Raw genomic sequence first — 23,158 nt, forward strand, 5'->3', positions numbered from 1 at the left:
AATTTAAGTTCATTGATCAAATTTATGAATTAATGATCTAATGGTTGCAAAGTTGCAAGGTGGCAATTTCGTAATTAATGAGAAGTCTCGTGGCGTTTATAAATGTTCATATCTGACGGTTGTAAATCTAATCCAATGGTTGAGAATTGGTCTTACGGGTCTCATGAAAAACCATTGGTCTCACATGATCCCAAGTCTATATATATATATATATATAACAATAATAATAATAATAAAATATGATATGATATTGATTGAGTTTGACACTTAATGGAAATTAATGTAATCATAATTCTCTATGCATTCAACACCCACTATTAAAAGGTGCATTAGCACTCCTCAAAGAAAACTAGCATAAAATAAAAAAGACAAAAATACAAAAAGAAAATAAAAAATGATTACTTTGGAGATAAGGGTGCTATTAGCATTCCTCTTAGAAAAAAGAAGAAAAAATAAATAAGAATTTATACTATATTATAAAGTATTTGATAAAAACTTTTAAAACCTGTTTTTTATGCATGAAGTACTGTTTATTGATGCATATTACTTAAAATTTAGACTACAAGTAAATTATGCGTAAGTACATCTTATTAAAAGCTTATTGTTTGAATTCGTGTAACTAAATGCAAATAAATATAATCAAACAAATGATAAACATCTCATTTTAAATATAAAAAGTCAAAAATATAATTAGGATAATCATTGACTTCTAACAAAATACTTAATTATTATCAATATAAAAAAATATATTATTAAACCAAAAATAAAAAATATGAATTACAAAAGTACATAAGAAAACGAGAAATTTTAAATGGTTAGTTTGATATTAATATCAATATATTTTTTAAACTTTTTATTATATATTTATATTTTATTAAAAATAAAAACATCATTATTTTCTCAAAATCACATAAAATCGTATTATAACATCGACTGAAACAAAGAAAGAAATAAAATAAAACATTAAAATCAAAATTTATTTCGTTACATTATGTGAATAACCTTCTAGTTTCATGTAAATAAATAAAGTTTGAAATTAATAATTCCTATTGAAAATCTATACATGACCTTTCCATCAAGAAGGCCAATACTTGAAAAGACGTAGCGAAAAAGAAAAACCAAATCCAACCCAGTTTTCACAGGGAAAAAGGACCAATAAAGATGAAACCTCCAACTCCAAACCTAAAGTTTGTATATGCCACTGAAATCCAAAAATCACTATGCAGGGTTTAAAGAGAAGTTCCTCTGTCATAACGCATTTCTCTGTTCCTCATATCAGAAAAAAGGTTTCCAATTCTTTGTCAGCTATTGAAGATACTTTTCTATCAACCAAGGTATTATTTGATTTGGGTTTCTATGTTTTTTTCGCCATCTCTAATTGTGCAGCAAGCAATTAGGGTTTCATCATGTATATCGGATCGGGGTTCTTATGTGTTTAATGATTTCCAATTTCTAGGATACATTTGAGAGGCATAAAGTTGTGTTTACGATCCTAACTTCTATCGCATCTATTGGCACTGCTTGGGCTGGTATGTTTAGCTTACTTCAACATGAAATTGGTGTTACCCCCCTTCCCAATTACCCCAACTTAAAATTCGGAAGGGGTTTTTAATAATTTTGGGGAAATAGTCGAACTACGTTTGTTTGTGTTAAGAAGTTTTATAAATAGATAGTGTTGGTCTTCAATTCAATTTAGCAGAAAGAAATCCATACCAATGCCGGAAAATCTCTCTAAGTTACTTCTGATCACTACCCACCTTGCTGTGAACTTTTCAGTTTCTAAGCATTTGAATGATCATCTGTTCGTGAAATATGTGGGAAAGTCGGAATATGAATGATATGAACAGCTTAGGAAAATCTGCAGTTATTGACTTGAATTAGCTATAATACTGAATTAGATATGTGATGGGTGAGGATGTGAATTTGCAATAATCCAACCGCTGTGGTTTTTGCTTGGAGAAATTAGAGATTGAACTAGAGGATGTGGATCGTTTTTCTTGTAACGTGGTGTTGAGCATTATGTTATTGAGTATTGATCAAGAAAATGTTACTTGTTTGATCTACATATCTTCTAATTTGAATGAGCATGGTTAAACATAGCGGATCTAATTGATAAAACATCTAAACTAATGAGACAATTATGCAAAAATTGGACTTCTCTTTGTCACGATTATTTGTAAGGCTCACAATACGATCAAGAAAATGCCTAAAAGTAATTTGAATTACTGTTTTAGATGCTTTTATGACTGCTTTACTAGGTTGGTTTTATACTGGTTTTTTGGTCTCAAATTAAACTTCATATGTGACAATAATGCAGGCTATACGATACGCCACCTTCATGAAACAAAAGTTGAAGAAAGGCTTGACTCAATCGAGAAAGCTGTTAGTATTTTCCTTTCCTCTTTACTCTACAACAAGCTCTATACCTTTTAATATTTCCACTATTTCTTTGTTTATTTGTCATTTTCCTTGAAATATTGATCTGCTTTAAGATGGGCCCTGTGTTGTATGCTCCATTCCATAGCAAATCCAACATGAATATGACATTAATTGTTCTAATACATAAGAAACCTGAATGCCTTGTGACCAGGTACTTTTATCAATTATTCTCTCTATCTTAGTTTCGCAATCCAGGCATCTTCTCGGAAACAGCCTACCTTTTACCCCCTCCAGATCCTATCTCTAGGTGGGATATATTGTGTTTGTTTGGTTTGGTTTACATAATAAAGCTTATGGTGGCGACTTTTGGTTCTCATCTTTGTAGCTTTTACTCTAGCCGGACTCCCTTTTTTGGGTAGCCATATGTCACTCACAAGTCACAAACATCCAATTCCCACCTATTGAATTGCTCGACAAACATTTTCTCAGAAGGGCCACATGATGTATTGGTATTCTCTAGGGATTTGTGGAGTCTCCGGAAAATTCTAGGTCTTCCTTGTATGAATTTGCTTAGGATGCTTTATTAGAGTATCTTGATATTTTTAGTAGGATAGGAATGTGATGTATTTGTATTTGGAATGCTCTACTCTAATAGGGATGATCTTTCTCATTTGTAAACCATCCAAGAAACCAAACTAAACGAGCCCAGTATATTCCACCCGAAGGTGGGTTAGTTGAGACTTGACGTCTGCACCAAAGGAAAGAGCGACTATTTCCGTGAAGACCCCTGGCTGTAAAAACATCCAAGAAACTTTCCCGGTATAAAATAAAGCTTTCAAAACAAAAACCCTCTGGAACTCTAGTAGCCTTCTTGTTCAAGTTCCTCCATCAAGTCCAACTTAGCACTTCTTAAAGTGTGGCAAAGTCAAAATGGCAAGGCTAATGCTAACCCCTTATGGTTAGCGAAGGAACAAATGATAATCCTATGAGCTATGACTCAAGCAAGTGCCAAGAAAAATAGCAATCTTAAAGTTCACATATCTCCATATGCTTTTTTCTTCTACATACCAATGAAATCTCTTTTGTGAACGCTCTGTAGTTTTTATATCTGACAAAATATCTCATTTTTCTTAAGTTCTTAATTTTCTAGTGTTCTTCGTTAGTGAGTTTTTCGTTGGTGTCTTCTTGTTCCAGTCCCTAATTGTCCCCGTCCCAGATACAAGTACCAGTCCTAGGGAATCCATACTGGTATCAGAGCCATAAACTGTCCTTAGTCTTATAACCCCCCTCCTCAATCTTACTAAGATTTGGATTTGTATGCTCTGTGACTGTCGTCTATGCACGGATCTCTCACATCAAAAAACCATTCTAAAGTTAAGAAATTGAATAATTAAGCCGGGTGTTCAAGTATTTTGCTCCAGACATTTTTCATTTTCATGTTTTTGTTAAGAGAGCTTGTAAGTTGACAAAGAGTGAAGTCAAAGTTAATCTTGATAACAAGATATAGAAAAGTGAACAGTGTTTTCAGAATAGTACCAAAGCCAGTCATGAATCCACCTGGTTTATCACGTTCTTCCTCTACCTTTAGACAATCTTCTGCATATAAGATAGAACAAATGTATGAAATTTCTTATGGTCCAAATGATTCTAAAACACGTTTAACTGGTAGGCCTATAGTTGATCCTTACAGTGTATTTTCAGTGACTAGGACCTAGGAATTTTTCTGAGTGGATGCACCTTTAAGGTCAATCAAAGGCCAAGGAAGTCACGGTTTAACCCAATCGATTTGATACAATACATTTTTACAAATGAACCCACATTGACTTTTTGAGCAAGACGCAACATTACATGCTCAACAAGTTCTCGGCTGAATTCCACCTTTACGGGGGATTTTTTTTAAAATTTTTTGGTTGATTTGGTAACGAGCAACAAATACAACAACAAAATATGATTTTATTAATTTTTTTACAAAAACATGCTTTACGCCATTATATACAAATGACTAATAACAGATTTTTAAGTATTATCAAGAAAACTTAAAAATTAAAACTCATATATAGTATTAATTGTTAAACATGATTAATTTTATTTCCTTTTCAAGTTATTTCGTATAAACATGTGTTGTCATTAGAACGAGACAAAATACAAAATTAAGATTAATGGGTATATTCAAAGGAAAATATTAAAAAAAGAAAGAAATAAAAGTAAGATTGGGACAATTGTAAATAAAAAATAGTTGTAGTAGATTGTTAAGACTTCTATAGTTCAGGTCTTGAGTTCAATTCTCTTTGTTGCATAATTTTAAATAGAAAAAACTAGAATTTGTTGTAAAAAAGTTTTGAACCCATGACCTTAAGGAAACCAAGTAGTGCCCAACCATTCTAGCAACCTCACACTCTTGTTTTCTTGTTTTAAAAATATATAAGAGCACACTTCAAAATTAAGCGGGTGCACAGTTACGACTGGTAAAAGATTTTCACTACGATGGGATGATCGAGCGGGCGCCTGTGCACCCCCAACTCTATGAGTAGGTTCGCCCCTGGTATTTTCCAAACCTACTACTTTTTCTAAAAAAGTTAAAAAATTAATATGATCTACCTCTCATCAGCAAGTTAAGGAGTTTGTCGAGGCTTCCAAATTTGACTCCTATCAGCTCCCAAACACCACATCAAAACATTTAGTGACATTATCTCTTCCATCAGACCTTCCCACGCATTGTCGAGCTCAAGGATATACACATGTGAGACTCTGGAGCTATCAGACTAGCCCTTACCTTTCATGGTAGGAAAGGTCTTCGAACGTTCTCTCGTATAGTCTTAGTAGACACCAAGCTTGTAGAGTACCGACATGCTTGTGTAGGTACTATCCAAACAACTATGAACGCATGAACCATTTTTGTCATGCTCTATCCAAACTTCAACATGCCGCTCAATGATCCTTCATTGCACACAACACTTAAAGCCCAAATCCAAATAGGCGGTACCCCCTAAAATCAAAGGTGAGATTTCATTACCAACTGACATATCGAGTCCAAAATCACTCTTTGCACATCATGGTCCCGGAACAAGAATCAGAGATGGCCTGCTTATCGATATTAACTCAAGTGCGACGCCAACATGCACTTATGTTCTTGGGCAATTATTCATAGAGGAGTTATTCAAACTTCTTCCAGAAAAATGGATAACCAACTATGAACAAATCCATCAAGCTCCTATTTGCACCACCACAACTCTAGAAGTTAAGTTTTCAACCAACGAAAAATCAGTTGCATTTCCCACCATTTATATGATTGAAACGGTGCAGCCTCCAACACTCGCACAAGAGATTGAACACTGCTAGTATGATGCATGTAATTGTCAAGATTGTTTAGACGAAGCATACAAAGTCGCTTATGATGAAGATGTCCCAAAAAAGAAAAGAAGCGTCACAAAAAAAGTTGAAAGAAAGATATGAAGCAGGAGATCCTGCTATAAGACTCCTTGGTGAGTCATTGGGCAAGTTTGACTACTATGTTGTTTATAAGGATTCACCTTCTAAGCCAGAATCAACCCTTCATCTTCTCATGATCCCTTTAATCAGTCTCGAGGAGAATGCTATGTCATAACTCCAGCAACCTCAACATCTGAATACCAGGCTGTGCCATTTCATAACTCCACCAAAGAACCAAGCATGATTGGAGTGTTGGAGGCTGTGCCATTTCAATCACATGGATGGTGGGAAATACATCAACACATTTCTTTGGTTGAGAACTTGACTTCTACAAGTCCATACTCATGACGGATGAAATCTGGAGTTGTGGTGGTCTGAACGGGAGCTTGATGGATTTGTTCATAGTTGGTTATCCATTTTTTTGAGTAACTTCTCTCTTGATAACTGCCTAGGAACATAAGTGCATGTTGGCATCGCACTTGAATTAACATCAATGAACAGGGCGTCTCCTGTATTTTCTTGTTCTGGAACCATGATGTTCAAAGAGTGATTTTGGACTCGATATGTCATTTGGTAATGAATGTCGCATGGAAAGTGTTGACTTGGGGGTACTCTCTTTTGGATTTGAGCTTTAAGTGTTGTGTGCAATGAGGGATCATCGAGCCGCATGTTGAAGTTTGAATAGAACGTGACAAAAATGGTTTCCGTGTTCAGGGTTGTTTGGATCGTACCTATACAATCATGTTGGTACTCTATAAACTTGGTGTCTACTAAGGTATACGAGATAATGTTGCAAGACCTTTCCTGCCATAAAAGGTAAGGGCCAGTCGGATAGTTCCAAATTTGACTCCTATCAAGGGATGTCTTACAAAATGTTCTTTCAAGGGATGTTTTACAAATGAGGGGGAACCTTCCTTTTATAAGCAAGGAAAAAGTACCCTTATACAAGCATTACATAAGCAAGCAATAATTCTACCTAAATGAGGTAAGCACTTAAATCATGTCATTCTTACATCATTAATTTAAACACTTGCACACATTATTATTGTACAACCAAATTTTATTTCCGGCGTGAATCCGGGTGAGATGGATCGTCTTCATAAGGATCAAAATACTCTCCATCATCTTCTTCTTGGTCCGTAGATTCATTTCATCAGAAGTATCTAGAATATGATTTTGGGTCCTTTTACTAAATGCAACTAAAAACTGAGACAGGGCCAACAAATGGAGGATGTGTAAATGAGTGTCCATAGCCTCTCTGCCGCTTGCGACAGAGGAAGGGAATGCTTACATTTTTACCCCCCAAGACTCTACTTCTGAGTGGGAATGTGGGATATACTGGATTTGTTTGTTTTTCTAGTATACACGTTCAGTCTTCTGTTCTTTTTACTTTTTGTTCCTTACATATTTGATTTATACCTGTGCAGATGAGAAAAAATTATGACCTTGAAGGTAAGGAATTCAAAAAGCTGGTTGGCACAGGTAGTTCTAATGCTGCAGCCTGTGTTGCCACAGCCGGGGTCTCTTTAGTTGTCGGGTATGCAAAATATTCTTTCAAAAACTTACATTGCCTCCACAGATGTCATACATACCACAGTTTATATAACTACAAAATTTGCATCAAATTCTATAAATTATGGTAATTGAAATTAACTTGATATCGATGCTTTTAAATTTGATAGTTACTTCATGAAACCAGACTTACAGCTAAAGAAATCAATATGAGAACTGAATGTGTGCTTCTTTACTAAAGATCATACACCCGGGTTGCGTGTTGGTGGTTTCTTTATCATATTTGCCATGAAAAAGGGTGTTCGGTTTGGATTTGCAGGTACGGGTTGGGTTGGAGAGGTGGGAGATGGTATGCAAACCGTAAATTCCAAAGGGAACAGATGAAACTACTGGGACAGGTTAAACCGAAAAAGTGGCAACTGCAGAAGTTTCTAAGACGTCCCATGATTCGATTGAAGAAGGCAAATAGTAGCGTGAAAGCCCCAGAAAGTGTGCAAAATACGATTTCCGATGCTGCAAATAATGCTAGAGAAGCAAATCCTGCTTGAAATGTGGATAAAAGATGTAGGAGGAAACATTAGATGAAAATGAGTCTTGACATAAACATATATATCTGTACATGTTTGATCTCTGGGGTTTGGCAGGGCAGGGTTCATCTGCATTAGACTTCTATTAACCTTGAAATAAAGGTTTGATTTTGTTTTTTAAATGAATATAGAAACCAATTCCCCACAGTCTGAAGTGGGACATAACTTTCTTTTATGAATATTTTGGTCAGGGAAGATTCAACTTGGACACATTGTATGAGAATATAATCTATTTGTTTCGATTACATTTCGAGTACTGTTCAAACATTTGAGTATACAACTCAACATTATTAGTCCTTGGTCTTCTAGGAGGTCAAGGGTTCAAACTTCATCAACGGTGAGGAGGTTGTTCGAGTTTATTTATTGCATTTGTCGTATATAAATATTATATACTTAAAAAAAACACATATTTGCTTATGTGGCATATGATGTGGATTTGAGATTGCATTATCTAAAATAGAAATAGAATGAAGAAAAATGTATTTTCACATGATTTGTCCTATTTAAAAAAATAAATAAATTCTTTGCCACAAAAACCTGCTTGAAAAATAAAAGAAAATATATTATTATTATTCCAATTATTGTATGGATAAAGTTATATGTATGTATTGGAAAAGGCTTTTTGTTTGGAAGAGTTTTTTTTATACAGATGGAAAGTGTGTTCTTTTTAATTGACAGAAGTAGGATTAGAAAAAAACTTTAACTTTCTGCATAAAACTTTTCGCAAAAACCTTATTGAATAAGTCATTTTCTATATCATTAAGTTACTACCAAATAGTAACACATAGCTAACCGCACAAGCTGCAAGTCCTACTAAGATCATTATACTGCTAACAAACATGTCGAATCTTGTTGATAAGGCTTAGGGAGAGTAATGGAACTCTCACCTTCTTACTTCTTAGTATTCGAATCCAGAGTATTGCCAAAACCCTTATGACCATGTCGGTTCATCTGCTATGATTCCGGGCTATTCATAGTAGCCAGATGCCCACAATTACTCGAAACAAAAAAAGCCCATCCTTCAAAAGGGGGAAGATTTGTATGGTTAATATATATATACATATATATATATACATATATATATATATATATATATAATATCCTCTATATGAGGTATGATGTTAATACTCACAAAAAAGAAACAAGTTTTGAGTAAGTAGTGAGACATAATGAGAGAGCTTTTTCTTTTAGTATACATAAGGGAGGGGTATATACAATGGAGATTAATAAAATAAAACCAAAACCTACATTTCTTCTATTCTTGCAGCAAAACCTTATATTAATTAAAACTTGATATTTTCGATCCTCCACAAGCATTCTTTTCGTAACTGTGAATCTGTAAATATTGCTTTGATGAAGTCTCTCACCTGCAACAACCATTTATGCATATCTCATCACAACCATCAACACAACACAACAAACATGTATAAACATACCTCAGATGAAGTATAACCACACTTGGCCAGCTCCCCGCTTTCCCAACTTGCAGTAATGGACTTCAGAGGCAAGTCCAACATATCTGTTCACATTTCTATTGTATCAATAACACACACACACACACACACACACACACATATATATATATAAGGTTATAATACAGGAAAATCAAGGCTGTTGCCAAATTATTAACGTGCCTGCCAATATTCGTAGTCGACTCAGTGATGGTATCAGATCATCAATAGAGCCTGATGATGCGTCTTGTGGTTTTGTTGTTTGATTCATAGCAACCAGCGACTCCAATAAAGCAGAAAGGCTTTCCAGCAGCATATGAATTAACCTTTGAAGCTGAACAAAAACACCAAAGTAGTTTGTTGCTAAGGTTTTCCCCGAAAAAGAAAAACGTGGATACGGACTTTGACAACATTTTAGGGTGCGTTTGGTACGAAGACTGAACTGGACAGGACTGGAAGGACAAGAGTAAGGTGTGAGGTAGGCAGGTGAAAGGGTAGTAATTTACCAAGTTTGTCCCCTCCCTTATTTTTGTTCCACCTATTTCCATGGGACGGTTTTTTTTTACATTCAGTCCCGTCCCGTCTTGTCTAATTGTCACACCAAACGTGGGACAACAGGTTTTTGTTATGTACTGTCCTGTGTACTAAACACACCCTTAGCAGTTTAACTAGTTTAGTTTCTAAGGTAAGATTTTGCAAATGCACCTGTAATGTTTCTTCGGCTGCAATGTCATCTAAAAGCAGTATATCTTTGGTCATTCTAGAACATACAGCCTCCACGACTGTGCACATACTTCCCTTATACGTCAACGGTAGCAACAGTGGCTCCCATATTATGCGCACTTTCTCAAGGATAAAAGCTACCTGTAGACTTGGTTAAAAATTGAAAATGTGACATACAAATGCGGAGGGACCACCGAATTTTACCTGATCAATACTGAATTTTGCAGATTCGTATCGCTTTGGTTGATGGGTGTTCTGAAATCCATCAGCACCATCAACGGCCTGGTGACAGTTTTGAAAGTAATGATCATCTAAATTAACATCACTTGAGAGTAGAGACAAATTCAGAAGATTTGGAAGAAAAAGAAAACCAAGCTGTATTGGTCTCCATCAAATTCTACGGACTACAATTAACTAAATTTACCTCCATCAAATTATGTTTAACAAGCTGTATTTGTCTTTGTAATATCTCTTCTGCCATCAGCTTGTATCTTATACCCAAATCAATAAACACAGCTCCCTTCATGGAAGTCGGAAAGTCGGACTGGTACTGGAATAATAACAAGAGAAATTTACCATCAAAGTCAACCAAGTAATATCCCACCAGAAGCAAGAAAAGTATATGGAATAATAAGCATAATAAGAGCATGAACGCTGATGTTTGTATTCATTTAGTTGTCATAATAATTACCACTAATGAGTCGATGATCTAGACAGTGCATAAAAGAATATGTAATTGTCTTTTTGAAGTACAAAAATTTCTTAATACAAGATTTTCATTTCTTACTCGTTCAAAAACTGACCCATATTTTAGGCCTCTGAGAAGGATCAAATGTAAAATTCTAGAAATACCCAAAAGCAAAACATCTTTAAACATTTCACCATTAGTTCCTTCTATATTTGATTATCTGATCCACAAAATAACCCTGATAAAGAAACACAGAACCACATCCGACACTGATAATAAAATCAACTTTTTGTAAATAAAGCCACAAGAGTATGGAGATTTTCTACTTCAAAGCTTACAAAACTTTAACAATAGCCAGACCAGTTTCTAAAGTGCATATACATACCTTAACTGTGCAATACTAAAAAGTTGCAACGTGGATCATATCTCAAGGTTATTCGTATATATGGCCTATCAATTATTGACCACCCTCAGAATAAACAAAAAAGTGAGAGAAATAGTTATTTCTGTCAACTACTTCTTATAGCTAACATAATCCCATCTACAATGCACCAGTCTTCTCAACTTTTTATGACTTCATCTTATTCATGACGCGAGAATGCTGATTAATGCAAGTCTACAAATTTCATGATTCAGGTGTTCAGCCCATAATTCCAAGAAGTTAGTGGCTGGTTCAGATATTGAACCAAAAGTCACAAGTCATTAGAAACTAACACACAATGCACCAGTTTTCTCAACTTTTTATGACTTCCTCTTATTCATGACGCGAGAATGCTGATTAATGCAACTCTACAAATTTCTTGATTCAGGTGTTCAGCCCATAATTCCAAGAAGTTAGTGGCTGGTTCAGATATTAAACCAAAAGTCACAAGTCATTAGAAACTAACATACAATGCACCAGTTTTCTCAACTTTTTATGACTTCATCTTATTCATGACGCAAGAATGCTAATTAATGCAAGTCTACAAATTTCATGATTTAGGCGTTCAGCCCATAATTCCAAGAAGTTAGTGGCTGATTCAGATATTAAACCAAAAGTCACAAGTCACTAAGAACTAGTACACACGGATCATTGCCTTGCATTTTGAGAAAACATAGGCACAAAGTTAAGTGTATAAAATCATATAGAGGAGTGATCATATGAAAACTGCCTTTATTTGTGTAAACCGTGCAAACCACCTTCATCTGTCGATTCCATTGTTTAATCTTATGAAATTTTTTCATGAAATTGTTTAATCTTGTGAAATTGTTTCATATAATACTCTTTTTGATAAAGTTGTTTCATATATGGTTGTGAAATTGTTTCATATAATACTTAATGAAACTGTTTCATGTATTTCTCTAACATTAATGAAACTGTTTCATGTATTTCTCTAACATTAATGAAACTGTTTCATGTATTTCTTTAAAATTAAAATACTGAAGATGATAATATCTATGATTAACACCCTCCACAATAAAAATGATTAATCAACCTCTCATAATTACAAAAAAATGAACAAAATGAAAAATTATGATTGGTTGAATACGGTTTGCACGGTTTGTATAAATTAAGTGGTTTGCATTTGATCGCTCCCCAAATCATATATCCATACCTCAAATGCAAGGCCAAGAATCTCCTGTGATAGGAATAGGCAATCATTATGAATGAGAACGGCAACCTGGTTGATACCATCCAGCTGTCTTTCTAGCTTCATATGGCAAAATGAGAGATTATAAGGCATCAATAATATTGTAGTGACCAAAGAGCCTTTGGCCAAGCGATATCGGAGCCTTTGGCCTCCCAGGAGGTCAAGGGTTCAAACCTCACCAAAGGTGAGGAAGGTGTGTGAGTTATATCAAGAAGCTGTAACAAGAATTACAGGAATAAACTGGTGATGTTAGGCTCCACTGTTGACTTCATGCACTAACCTTAACAGGAATAACAGCTTCATATAGAAGTAGAGCATCCCTAGCAGCATGGTAGAATTCTAAAGCCACTGTTGCAGATGACAAGCAAACATCCTGCACGTAGACGCTCGGTGTAACAATATGCTTAAGGGAAGTGTAACTGCTTATATGTTATATCAAGAAGCTGTAACAAGAAACATGGATACATATCTACTTAGATGTCTTTAAACAATACAATAATGTCAGGCATCATTTTGACTGCAAGTAATTTGGTGGTACTGGGAGTGAGAGAGGGGGTCAAGGCATCCTTCCAAAAGGTGCCTCAAATAATATTTGCTCAAAAGATAGACAATCAGTTAAGAGTGCATGAAAGTGTGGAACAAGATGCATCAAGCTTAGACTGAATTAGTATCTTTCAGCAAAGTGCTTGCTATTACCAACCTTGAGTGTTTGATGCACAAGTTCAATTAGCTGCGAAGCTGCTTCAGATATGACACACCTCTCAGACGAGAAAAGTAAGTCTACAGTACCACCATTCTTGAATTCTGCATTATTCCTTGAATAGTCCTGTAAAAGAACTGTCCTTCAATCAATATTTATGCAATAATGAATAACAGTGTTGGGTATCTGCCATCTATTGGTAGCGCTCACGTTTTGGGGAGGGCCAACAGTTCACATGTAGATCTATTTTTGTATGCATGGGTGCTAAATTTTGTTTTGCAAAAAAGGCAAGTAGAATGAAATGCTAATTGCATGAAACAACAAAAATATATAATTGGGCTTTTTGACCATCCATACATGCATCTTCTGCTCTTACAGAAGGGGTCTCCTGTTTGAAACAGATAAGATAGTGCATAGAAACAGTTTAGGTAACCTCACCTTAGGAAGATTAAAATCTGAATGTAAAAGCAGGTCCCTGGCTGTTGCTAAAATTTCAACCTTCTTCCTTGTAGCAAAATGAACTTCAACATTATCGGCAAAGTTGCTCAACCTTTCATCTTTGCCAGAGGAGATGAACATAATTTCTTTAAGAGATGACTCAAACTCAAAAGTGAGTTGTCTTATTGTTTGGAAGTCAGCAAGTTTGGATGCATCGTTAGGAACAATCTGGCATCACAAAAGGATTATATGGTATGTCAGTAAGCGAGCTCATGCATAATGGCACTTTTGATCTTATTACTCCTCAATCAACTGAATAAAGAAAAAGGTAAATCAGTAAATACAAAAGGCACTGCTTGTATATGGAATTATCAAGTTTCTTCATCAATAAAAATCACTAGTATATTTACATACATCAAAGAAGGGTTGGGTTCCAGTGAGAATGAAAGTTATGGTGAGAAGGGATCTCCACCCTTGGATCAATCCTAATTGAAGAGGAAAACTAGATCAACACTAATGAGATACACCGGATCAATTCCCTTCTAAAGCGCAATTCATGAGTTGGTTTGAGATTAGAAGTGATCAACGGTCCAAATCCCTTCTTACACTTCTCATCTTAACTCCTATTCTCACATGATCCTTCGTCTATCAAATAAGAGGTCAATTTGCACTAATCAAAATTAAGGTAATGTCCCGGGTTTGGAGGCATTTACCATGTTAAAAGAACTTATTAGTATGACCCCTATACTATAGCCTCTCTTTTATGCTGTCCATTGTACTACGAATTTGCAGTGGCCATTTTCCTCGCACGAAATGCACATCGTTCTAAATTTTCATGCCAAAAGAAGCTTGTCAGTGATGATACTAACCCTAAAAAAGTATTTATCAGTCACCTAGACCTGGTCTCAACATCTCTGTATTATTCACATCTTCATCACCACCACCACCACCACCCATTGGCGTTAAAACTGTCACACACATCATCATCTCATACTGACACTATCCCAACAGATGAGGGCAACAGCAGATAACCAGACTTCTATCAGCACCCAATCATATACTCCTTCGTATGTCTTGTGCAAAAAAGGCTTTGAAAAACTATATTCAGACACTGGTACATGAAACCCAAACTCCCTTCTCAATCTGGAAAAAACATATATCAACAATTATAGCATATATATATAATGAATCCTGATGATGGCAAGTTGGCAACAGCATGGGTTGGGTACAGGATGGGGTCATGGAGCAATACCCAAATACTTGAAACTTTTTTAACAGCGACAATATCCCAATCTGTAATCTGGGACAGGGTATAATTGTGGCTGCATGAATGTGGTTGGTACATTCAAGAAATAAAGGAATGGCTTATACGAAAGTAACTACAGGGCACATTCTGGTCGGAACATTGACTAAAAGGATTAATAAACGAAGTCATACTACAATGACTAACTAATAAAAATGATTTATAGTGCAGGGACCATCTTATCATTTTGCTACCTCATATAAATATAAATATACTCGTTTAAAATGGGCTCCATTCATACATTTGTGAGGTAATCCCATTCTTGTGGAAGGTAACAAATACGTAAAACTGAACAAACCTTAGAAAGGAAGTTTGAAATAATCAATTCCGACATCCGGGGCCATGTCAATCTTCCAAAGTACCGCATCCAGGAAGAATTTTTAAAGCAAATAAAGTTGAAAATAAATTGAATGACCACATTAATTCCAGAATATATGGTTTCAGCATCCAAGTTCTCAACCTGCATATATGAAGTATGAAGATAGTATGAAAAAGTTAATCTAATAAGTTATAACACCTCCGCACATTAAAACATAAACAGCAAGGCAGAAGCAACTTGGATATTTTTACTAAAAAAAGAAAGAGAAATATAAGAAAACATAAATGAAATTGCCTGAATTTTTGTTGAACATAATTTGGGAGAATACCTGTTGATGAGGACCACAAGCCTAGTCCAAAATAACTCCCATTCATTTGCTAAGTGTTGATTTATGATCAACTGGGGAAGAATTTGTGTAATTGGGGTTCTGTTATTACTAATTGCAGATTAGGGCAGTTTAATCACTTTAGGTAGTTTGTAAATTATCAACACCAATTTATTTAGTCTTCCGTATGTCTGCTTGTTCCCTAAGTCCAATCTGGATTTCCTTTCATCTATATGAAGAGATGTGATCTCCAAGATTGATTTTAGATCACTGAATATAAGAATTGAGAGCATTTTTATTTGCCTATGTGAAGCAATCACCTTAGGTGAGATATCTTGGGTCTAGAGCCCTATAGGTCCTAGTCCTACACATATTAGGTGCAAACCTTATAATTCGTAGGTTATTTACCTTTATTTTCCAAAATCATTTCTTTTGATGTTTCCGTGCACCAACTTTGTGATAATCACCGATACAAATTCTTATATGTACAACAAACAGTTGCAAATGGTTTAGCTGTGTACAAACTCCTTAATTAACAGTATCTACATTACAATAGCGAAGGGGGCAATTAAAAGATTGGATTGAACCCCAGATGGCCATCTATGTAAGCTGATAGGCGCAAATGAGATTTGGAAGTGAGTTGATGAGCCAAATCAACTTCTTTGAGTTTCTTTCTTTGTAGAAGGCACATGCACGCACTCCACCATAGCTTGTGTCAGCTGGGATCGAACAGCAGTTTACAAGTGTACTCTTATGTCATACGCTTAAAAACCTTAGTATGACTGGTATCTAAGCATAACCAGTTTGGTGATATGAAAATGGACTATCATGGGGTCACCTTATTTTCATGTATATCTATATGATACTAATGACACAAGTTATCTTCAAAGAACTTAAGCATGAGATAAGAAGCCAGTCAAGCCACATGTAATCATCACGCTTCGACAAAGAAACTATTCATACAAGGAAAAAATGTACTAAGAATTACATCACTTCATGCACGTTATTCCTAGAATAAAATCATCTTTAAAAACTATCAAGTCTTCTCAATGTGATGACAAATCTTTTCAAGTATTTGTTACTAGCCTTGACCAATTTAATTGTCCACAGAGATTCACATCTCCTAACATGGAATGCATAAAACGCAAATGAAATGAAAAATCTAGTGCCACTATATTAATACCTGAGGATCAGAAGGCGGAGTTATCCTCAGAACTACCTCAGCCATACATCCTGAATCTAGCGTTCTCTCTTCTACAGAAAAACTATGAGGACCACTCTGCACTGCAGGAGCTATCACATATCTGGTCATCAAGTCTGCTACTTTGGCGAGCCCATAATCTAAAATGCCAACCACCTACACAAGAAAACAAAAGAAAAACGGCTGCTCATGAGTAGCAAGCAAGTTTTGAAAGTTGATATGCATACAACGATAAGAGAGAGAGAGAAACTTATAATTTCCTTCTATGTTGTTGCCAATAGTTGAATTAACAAATTGGTCTGGCAATAAGTAGAGTCACTGTGCTTATAAGAATACATCTTATGCTTTTTGAGCAACAAATTGTTACCAGCAAGATCAAATAAACAGGAGAAGCTGAAAGAAGCAAAACAAGCTTTAAACTTACATGCATTGCTTTCAATACAGTATTAAGCTCGACCGCTTGAATATCATTCATAGCCATTGTATTCTTGACATAAACAGCGTTGGACTGCTGATCGAATCTCACTGCATTTTCCACAAACTTCACTAGCACCTCTTGTATCTACAAACCCAAATCCAGTTCCGCTTAACACACCACAAACTCAACAAAGGTTAACAAAGGCAAATAATCAACTTACAATTTTTTCAAAATTCGTAAAAACATATCATCATCTTATGCCTTAGATTATGAGATTAGGAAACGAAAAAACCTAAATAAACGTCAAGATTCCAAATTAGTTTTCTTTATAGTTCTATACATATGAAACAATTTCTACCTCTTCGAAGCAATCTGTCCATTTCTTTCTTAACAAACCAAATACCATCGGCTCCCTTTCCCCCGAGCGATCTTCCACATTATCTCTTATTCGTAACGCCACCTTCAAGTCTGTAAGGGCCTTCGCCGCCTCAACGACCTTTCCAACCTTCAAATCATTCTCCACAACACTCAACTCCTGGCTCAATTTCAACACTACCTTCACTAAATCTAGCGTTTCCTTCTTCTCCTTCGTTTCAATGCGTTTCCTCCTAACCTGTTCGACTGTTTCTTTGATCTTGACATCGATCGGTTGACGATCCGATGATAATAGATTGACGAGGTTGGATACTTGATAGGACAGTTGCTCAGAGTTAATAACAGCGTCGGAGCAGCGAGAAAATAGGGCAGAGAAGTCATCATTGTGAGAGACTATGTAATTGTGAACTTTGGACTTAATGTCGAGTGACCGGACTTGGAGACGATCGATGAGGAGGCGAAGATCTGGGGCGGCGAGCGGCGAAGAGTCGTCTAGATCGTGTGAAGATAGTAAATCCCGAACGTCGATTGAATTGAAGAGTACATCCATCTGGAAGACGAGCACAGTGATTTTCCGACCGGTAGTGTTGCCGGAAGGTTATCTTTGCGTGGAGACGAGGAAATTATACAACCAAATAAGAGCCCAAGCTGTTGGGCTTTTATTAGTAGAAATGGGCCGTATGTATTTTCGTATTTTTTTTTTTGGAGAAGTCTAGAAAAATCACAATGGATTTCCATGTTTAGAATGATCAAGTCTATGAACCATTTTTTAAGCGAAAAGTCATTGGATATTCTGAAATTTGTTAAGTAAAATTTTAAACTTTTAAAAACCTGTTAGATACATTCTTATTACTTAAAAATGTAACATACAACCTGTATAGAAGGTAAAACTACAAATTAAATAAAAAACGTAAAACTATCCTAGGACCTTATCCATCTCTTAACACACTTCACTCGCTATCCTCTCATTCTGAAACCCTAATTCTCACGGTCAGAATCATTTCCCCATATGGAACCCAATTCACTACAACCTCCTTCTAATGCAGTCTCAATACTCTGCTATCGAGCCATCATTTTGCTCAGATTCTGTCGGGCCAAAACAACAAGTCTTTTGAATGAAAGTTGGCTCTCGATAGGGTAATCGATGGAGAATTGGGGTTTGTTGCGGAGGATAAACGGCTGATTATGACAATGGTGTTGTTAGTGTTAGGATTAAAATTGATCCAAATTACTCTTAAAGTTTTGTTAAGCAATCTGGGCTAAGGATGGAAGATTCAGAGTTTTTCTAAGCTAAAATGACCAAGTCTGGAAGAGCACAGAGAGGCTCTCTGGACAACTAAGAGGCTCTATGGGCGACCAGAGCACGGGTACTCGGGTACAAAGGACGACAAGAAGACTAGAGTCATGCGCCTACGCCTAAACGCCAAGTTCCCGGATACAGAGTGCAGACACAGAGTCTACATAATACATGTAGAGCCTCTGGGTCTTCCACATATACAAAGCTCCTCTGTATAATCTGTTCCTCCGTATGAGCTACTCCTCTGGTTGGTCCATGCTCTGGATAACTATACTCAGAGCAACTAAGAGAATGCAAACTGGATCAAGAAGGATGGTGTTGATCCTATTTACGTTAATTATTATTTCTATATTTAGAGGATTCAGTTACCTTATAAATATCACCTATATAAGAGGTGATATAGGCATAGAATAGAAGTGACGATACACACTTTTGTAACACACAGATTTACACAAACATCACATGAGATTCGATTAGGGTTTTTGAAAGAGTTGGTACTCAATAAAGAAAGTGGCGACCAAATTCTATCCATATTCTTCTACAAATCTTTTTTTTTTAATTCCTTAACCTTGTTCTACTGTCAGGTATGGGCCAACAGTTAGGTTGGCTGGGGTCCAAGCAGAAACACTTGAAGATGTTTGTAGAGCTCAATTACCTGTTTAGTATGGATGTAGTTACCTTTACTGCTTCGGTTTTCGATGTTATTGGTTTTGATTTGGGGAGAAAATTGTAGACAAGGATTGCATCGTTGACATGTGAGCTTACGTCGTGGCCGGAGGAGAAGGAGAAAGATGGGAAGGAATGGTTCTTGATCTTTCATATATTCGGTAATACTGGTTGGCTATGTAGGTTAATTCATTGGCTTCTCCAACAAATTTCTTGAAGTTTTGTTAAGTTTGATTATGATAAACTATAGCACTCCTTTATTTACCGGAACCAATGCTTGGATCAACTTGGCATTAGTGATTTACTATGCCTTTTCTGTTGGTATTGAAAACACAATTGTCTTACATAAAACAACGAGTATATACATATGTCGAGAAGAATAAATATTTTGAGTCAAATATTCATTATGAATGAATTGTACATGAGGTACATTCATAATGAATATTTGGTTTTCCTGTTCTTAAAATATTTGTGGTTTCTAAATGAACTTTTCTCCACATATGTATATTTAGGATAGTTTTTAGGTTTTTTTTTATTTGTAGTTTTACCTGCTATAAAAGTTGTTGGTTACATTTTTAAGTAATAAGGATGTATTTGACAAGTTTTCAAAAGTTTAATGATTTATTTAATAAGTTTCAGAAACTCTAATAACTTATTCATTCAAAAAAATTATCCAACGATTTAATCATTACAAACATGAAAGTCTATTGGATTTTTTTTGGACTTTTTACTTTCTTTTTTCATTTTACAAACTCAATTGTTAGTATAAACCATATAAACTAATTAATTAAGATATTTATAAAAATGACAAGAGTTTATTTATTATTATCAGCATTTTATATTATGAAACAATCTAGATATTTTATTGAATCAGATATTTGTTAGACTAGGTGAATGATTAACATTTATTTATATGATTTATATTGATGATTGGACTTGTAACCACATACGAGATATCTTAAAATCTAAGGTGGCGTTTGGTTCATATAATGGAGTCCATAATAATTTTGGAATCTGTAAAAAGAATTGGGATTTGAAGGAATTGTAATGAAATTTAATCATGTTTAACCATGCATTTGGTTGGCAGGATTTGGAATTAAACATATCATCAAGAATTAGAATTCGTCTGTTTGGTTCATCGAATTATTATAGAGGTGGTAGCGGTGTCAATAGTGGTGGTCGTGGCAACGGAGGTGGTGGAAGTAGTGGTGGTGGGGACGACCGTGGTGGCATGACGATGGCGACGATGGTGGTAGTGACGACAACAATGGTGGGGGTGGGGGTGAAAACGACAATGGCAATGACGGTGATGGCGGCTGTGGCGGTGATGATGGGTGGTGGTGACGGCAGCAACGACGGATGACGACGACGACGTGGGGTGGTGATATCCATCATGGTGGGATGAAATAGAATGTCGTCATATAAATGGTATAAAAAAGTTTTTCAAAAAGGATGGTCGGAAATAATCGAAATTCATTGCTAGAACCTAAGTAATTTACATTTTATCATTTGTGGAATTCGAATTCCTTATAGGAAACTCAAAAATTGAACCAATCGCAGGAATTAGGAGTTAACCATTCCAAACCCTTTAAATTGCTGCCAGACTCCAACCAATCAAACGACACCTAACGGTTCTTTTAGTAAAGCGTGTGGTACTAATAGGGGTGAGCATAGGCGGGTACCCACCCTTTTTGACAGGAACCGGAAYCGGAACCTGCGGTTCTTGAGATATTGGAACCGGAACCGGTTAGAGCGGTTCTTAAATTTTTGGAACCGGAACCGGAACCGCCAGGAACCGGTTCCGGTTTCGAGTACCCGCTTCCTAAAATATTAAAATTTTATTGTTTAGAAATAAAAAATAAAACATTGCCAAAACACTAAATAAATAAGCAAGAATACAAATTATACAAAATAATTGTTACAAATATTGTTTAACGATTACAAACTATAATAGACTAATATAAAATATTCAAAGTTTAACGATTACATATTATAGTGGTAAATATTCAAAGTTTAACGATTACATACTATGAATCCAAGTGAATACACAATTTGAAAAAATACGAATCATTTTATATGGAGAATTTAGATGAAGAATGAAAATGACGACGTGTTTTCAAGATGTAAACCTAATATAAATTTGATATTAAAAAATAATAATTATTTTTTTACTTGAAAAATACCGGGTACCCGGCGGGTAACGGTTCCGAAAAATTGAGAACCGGAACTGGAACCATTCTCAATCGGTTCTGTATTTTAGGAACCGGAACCGGAACCACTCATATCGGTTCCAGTTCCAGAACCGGCAGTTCCAAGGCGGTTCCGGTTCCATAGTCGAATACCCGGTTTCGCTGCTCAGCCCTAGGTACTAAAATACCAAATGATTGGTCGAGAACCTTCTAAGATATGTATGACAATTGTCGAGATTCCTTTTTGAGTAAACTACAAATCTGGTCCCTATGGTTTCTCTAACTTTTTTTTTTGCCCCTTCATTTTAAAAATTACAAGATAATCATCATGGTTTATAAAAAAAATCCGAATTTGATTCCTACATCTAACGATCATTAAAAATTTCCGTTAAATGAGAGGTAATTTCGTCTTTTTATTAGATTTTCATTTACCCAATCAAAAACTATAGCGAGCAAATCATGAAATTGATTTTGATTGGCTAAAAGACAAAAAATGATAAAACGACGGAAACGTCCATCATTTAATGACCATTAGAGGGAACGACGAACAACGAACGTCTTTACAAACCACAACGGCCATTTTATAATTTTAAAGCTATAGAGACAAAAAAAAATGTTATTTTTGACAAACCACAAGCCACGAGACTTCTCAATGATCACAAAATTGTCACAGTTCAACTTTAGACTATTATATTATTAGCTTAAAAAGTTGATCAATAAACATAAAATTGGTCTTACCAGTCTCACTAAAAACTCTTGGTCTCACGTGACCCAACCCTAATTAATAGATTGGTCTTTGTATTAAATATATGTTTGACAAATTAACTGATAAATTTACAACTTACTATCGATCGCAGAGATAAAGGGTTATGGCGTTTGGATGACAACAAAATTTCCGCGTTCAAAAAATTGAAGGTCATTGTCAAAGAAAAATGCCTTGTAGATATAGGCCTTCATCCAAAAACTACTTGGAACAACCTTCTCCCAAGAAAAATAATTATATTCATGTGGCGCGTTCTACATGGACGTCTTCCGGTACGTGTAGCTTTAGATGATAGAGGCATAGATCTCGATACAACCCTATGTCCAAATTGTGAATAAACACCAGAGACAACTGATCACTTCTTTACTAACTGCAAGATGGCTAGATCGGTTTGGGACTTGTTTCTAAATTGGTGGGGAACCAGTGTTGGTTCGGGAAGCTCGACAGCAAAACTCCTTCGCCTTCATGGAGAATAATCCTTCTCGCTATGGCTATCACGAATTTGGCAGGCATCTATTTGGGCCACTAGCTACATGTTATGTGATCGCCGTAATAATGTTATTTATAGAAGAAAAAAAAATATCTATCTGTCGAAACACTATTTGCATGATTTAAAGCTCCTGTCTTCGAGTGGATCTCAAGAAGAATCTGAAATAGATCATAAATCCAACTTTGCTTTCTCCAAACACGTAACTCTTAAACATGGTAGAAACACAAAGATTATTCATACGAGTACTTGATTTTGGTATCAAGTGTATCTGGTT

The 23,158-nt window shown here is 35.6% G+C and overlaps 2 protein-coding genes across 3 annotated transcripts; one reads left to right on the forward strand and one right to left on the reverse strand.

The window, feature by feature from the left end:
* The first annotated feature begins 1,082 nt into the window (after window positions 1-1,082).
* LOC112507717 lies at window positions 1,083-8,152 on the forward strand. The gene is made up of 5 exons (XM_025112396.1): window positions 1,083-1,334; window positions 1,457-1,529; window positions 2,318-2,382; window positions 7,236-7,345; window positions 7,640-8,152. Exons 1-5 carry the CDS (start codon window positions 1,221-1,223, stop codon window positions 7,866-7,868), a joined length of 591 nt encoding a protein of 196 aa, XP_024968164.1. The 5' UTR covers window positions 1,083-1,220; the 3' UTR covers window positions 7,869-8,152.
* A 915-nt stretch (window positions 8,153-9,067) lies between these two features.
* LOC112504901 (centromere/kinetochore protein zw10 homolog) lies at window positions 9,068-18,042 on the reverse strand. 2 transcript variants are annotated; one of them, XM_025108865.1, is made up of 14 exons: window positions 17,463-18,042; window positions 17,111-17,248; window positions 16,669-16,842; window positions 15,140-15,301; window positions 13,539-13,766; window positions 13,101-13,226; window positions 12,681-12,773; window positions 12,365-12,388; window positions 10,506-10,631; window positions 10,286-10,363; window positions 10,064-10,222; window positions 9,542-9,692; window positions 9,344-9,426; window positions 9,068-9,274 (listed from the first exon to the last, which is right to left on the reverse strand). In XM_025108865.1, the coding sequence occupies exons 1-14, from the start codon at window positions 18,027-18,029 to the stop codon at window positions 9,191-9,193; spliced, it is 2,193 nt and encodes a 730-aa protein (XP_024964633.1). In that variant the 5' UTR covers window positions 18,030-18,042; the 3' UTR covers window positions 9,068-9,190. The 2 variants fall into 2 exon arrangements, with proteins under 2 accessions (XP_024964633.1, XP_024964626.1); XM_025108858.1 differs by having other exon boundaries at window positions 12,365-12,460.
* Window positions 18,043-23,158: the final 5,116 nt, after the last annotated feature.

Source organism: Cynara cardunculus, assembly GCF_001531365.2.
Source record: "Cynara cardunculus var. scolymus isolate 2C chromosome LG 2, CcrdV1, whole genome shotgun sequence".
NCBI classification, from domain to species: domain Eukaryota; kingdom Viridiplantae; phylum Streptophyta; class Magnoliopsida; order Asterales; family Asteraceae; genus Cynara; species Cynara cardunculus.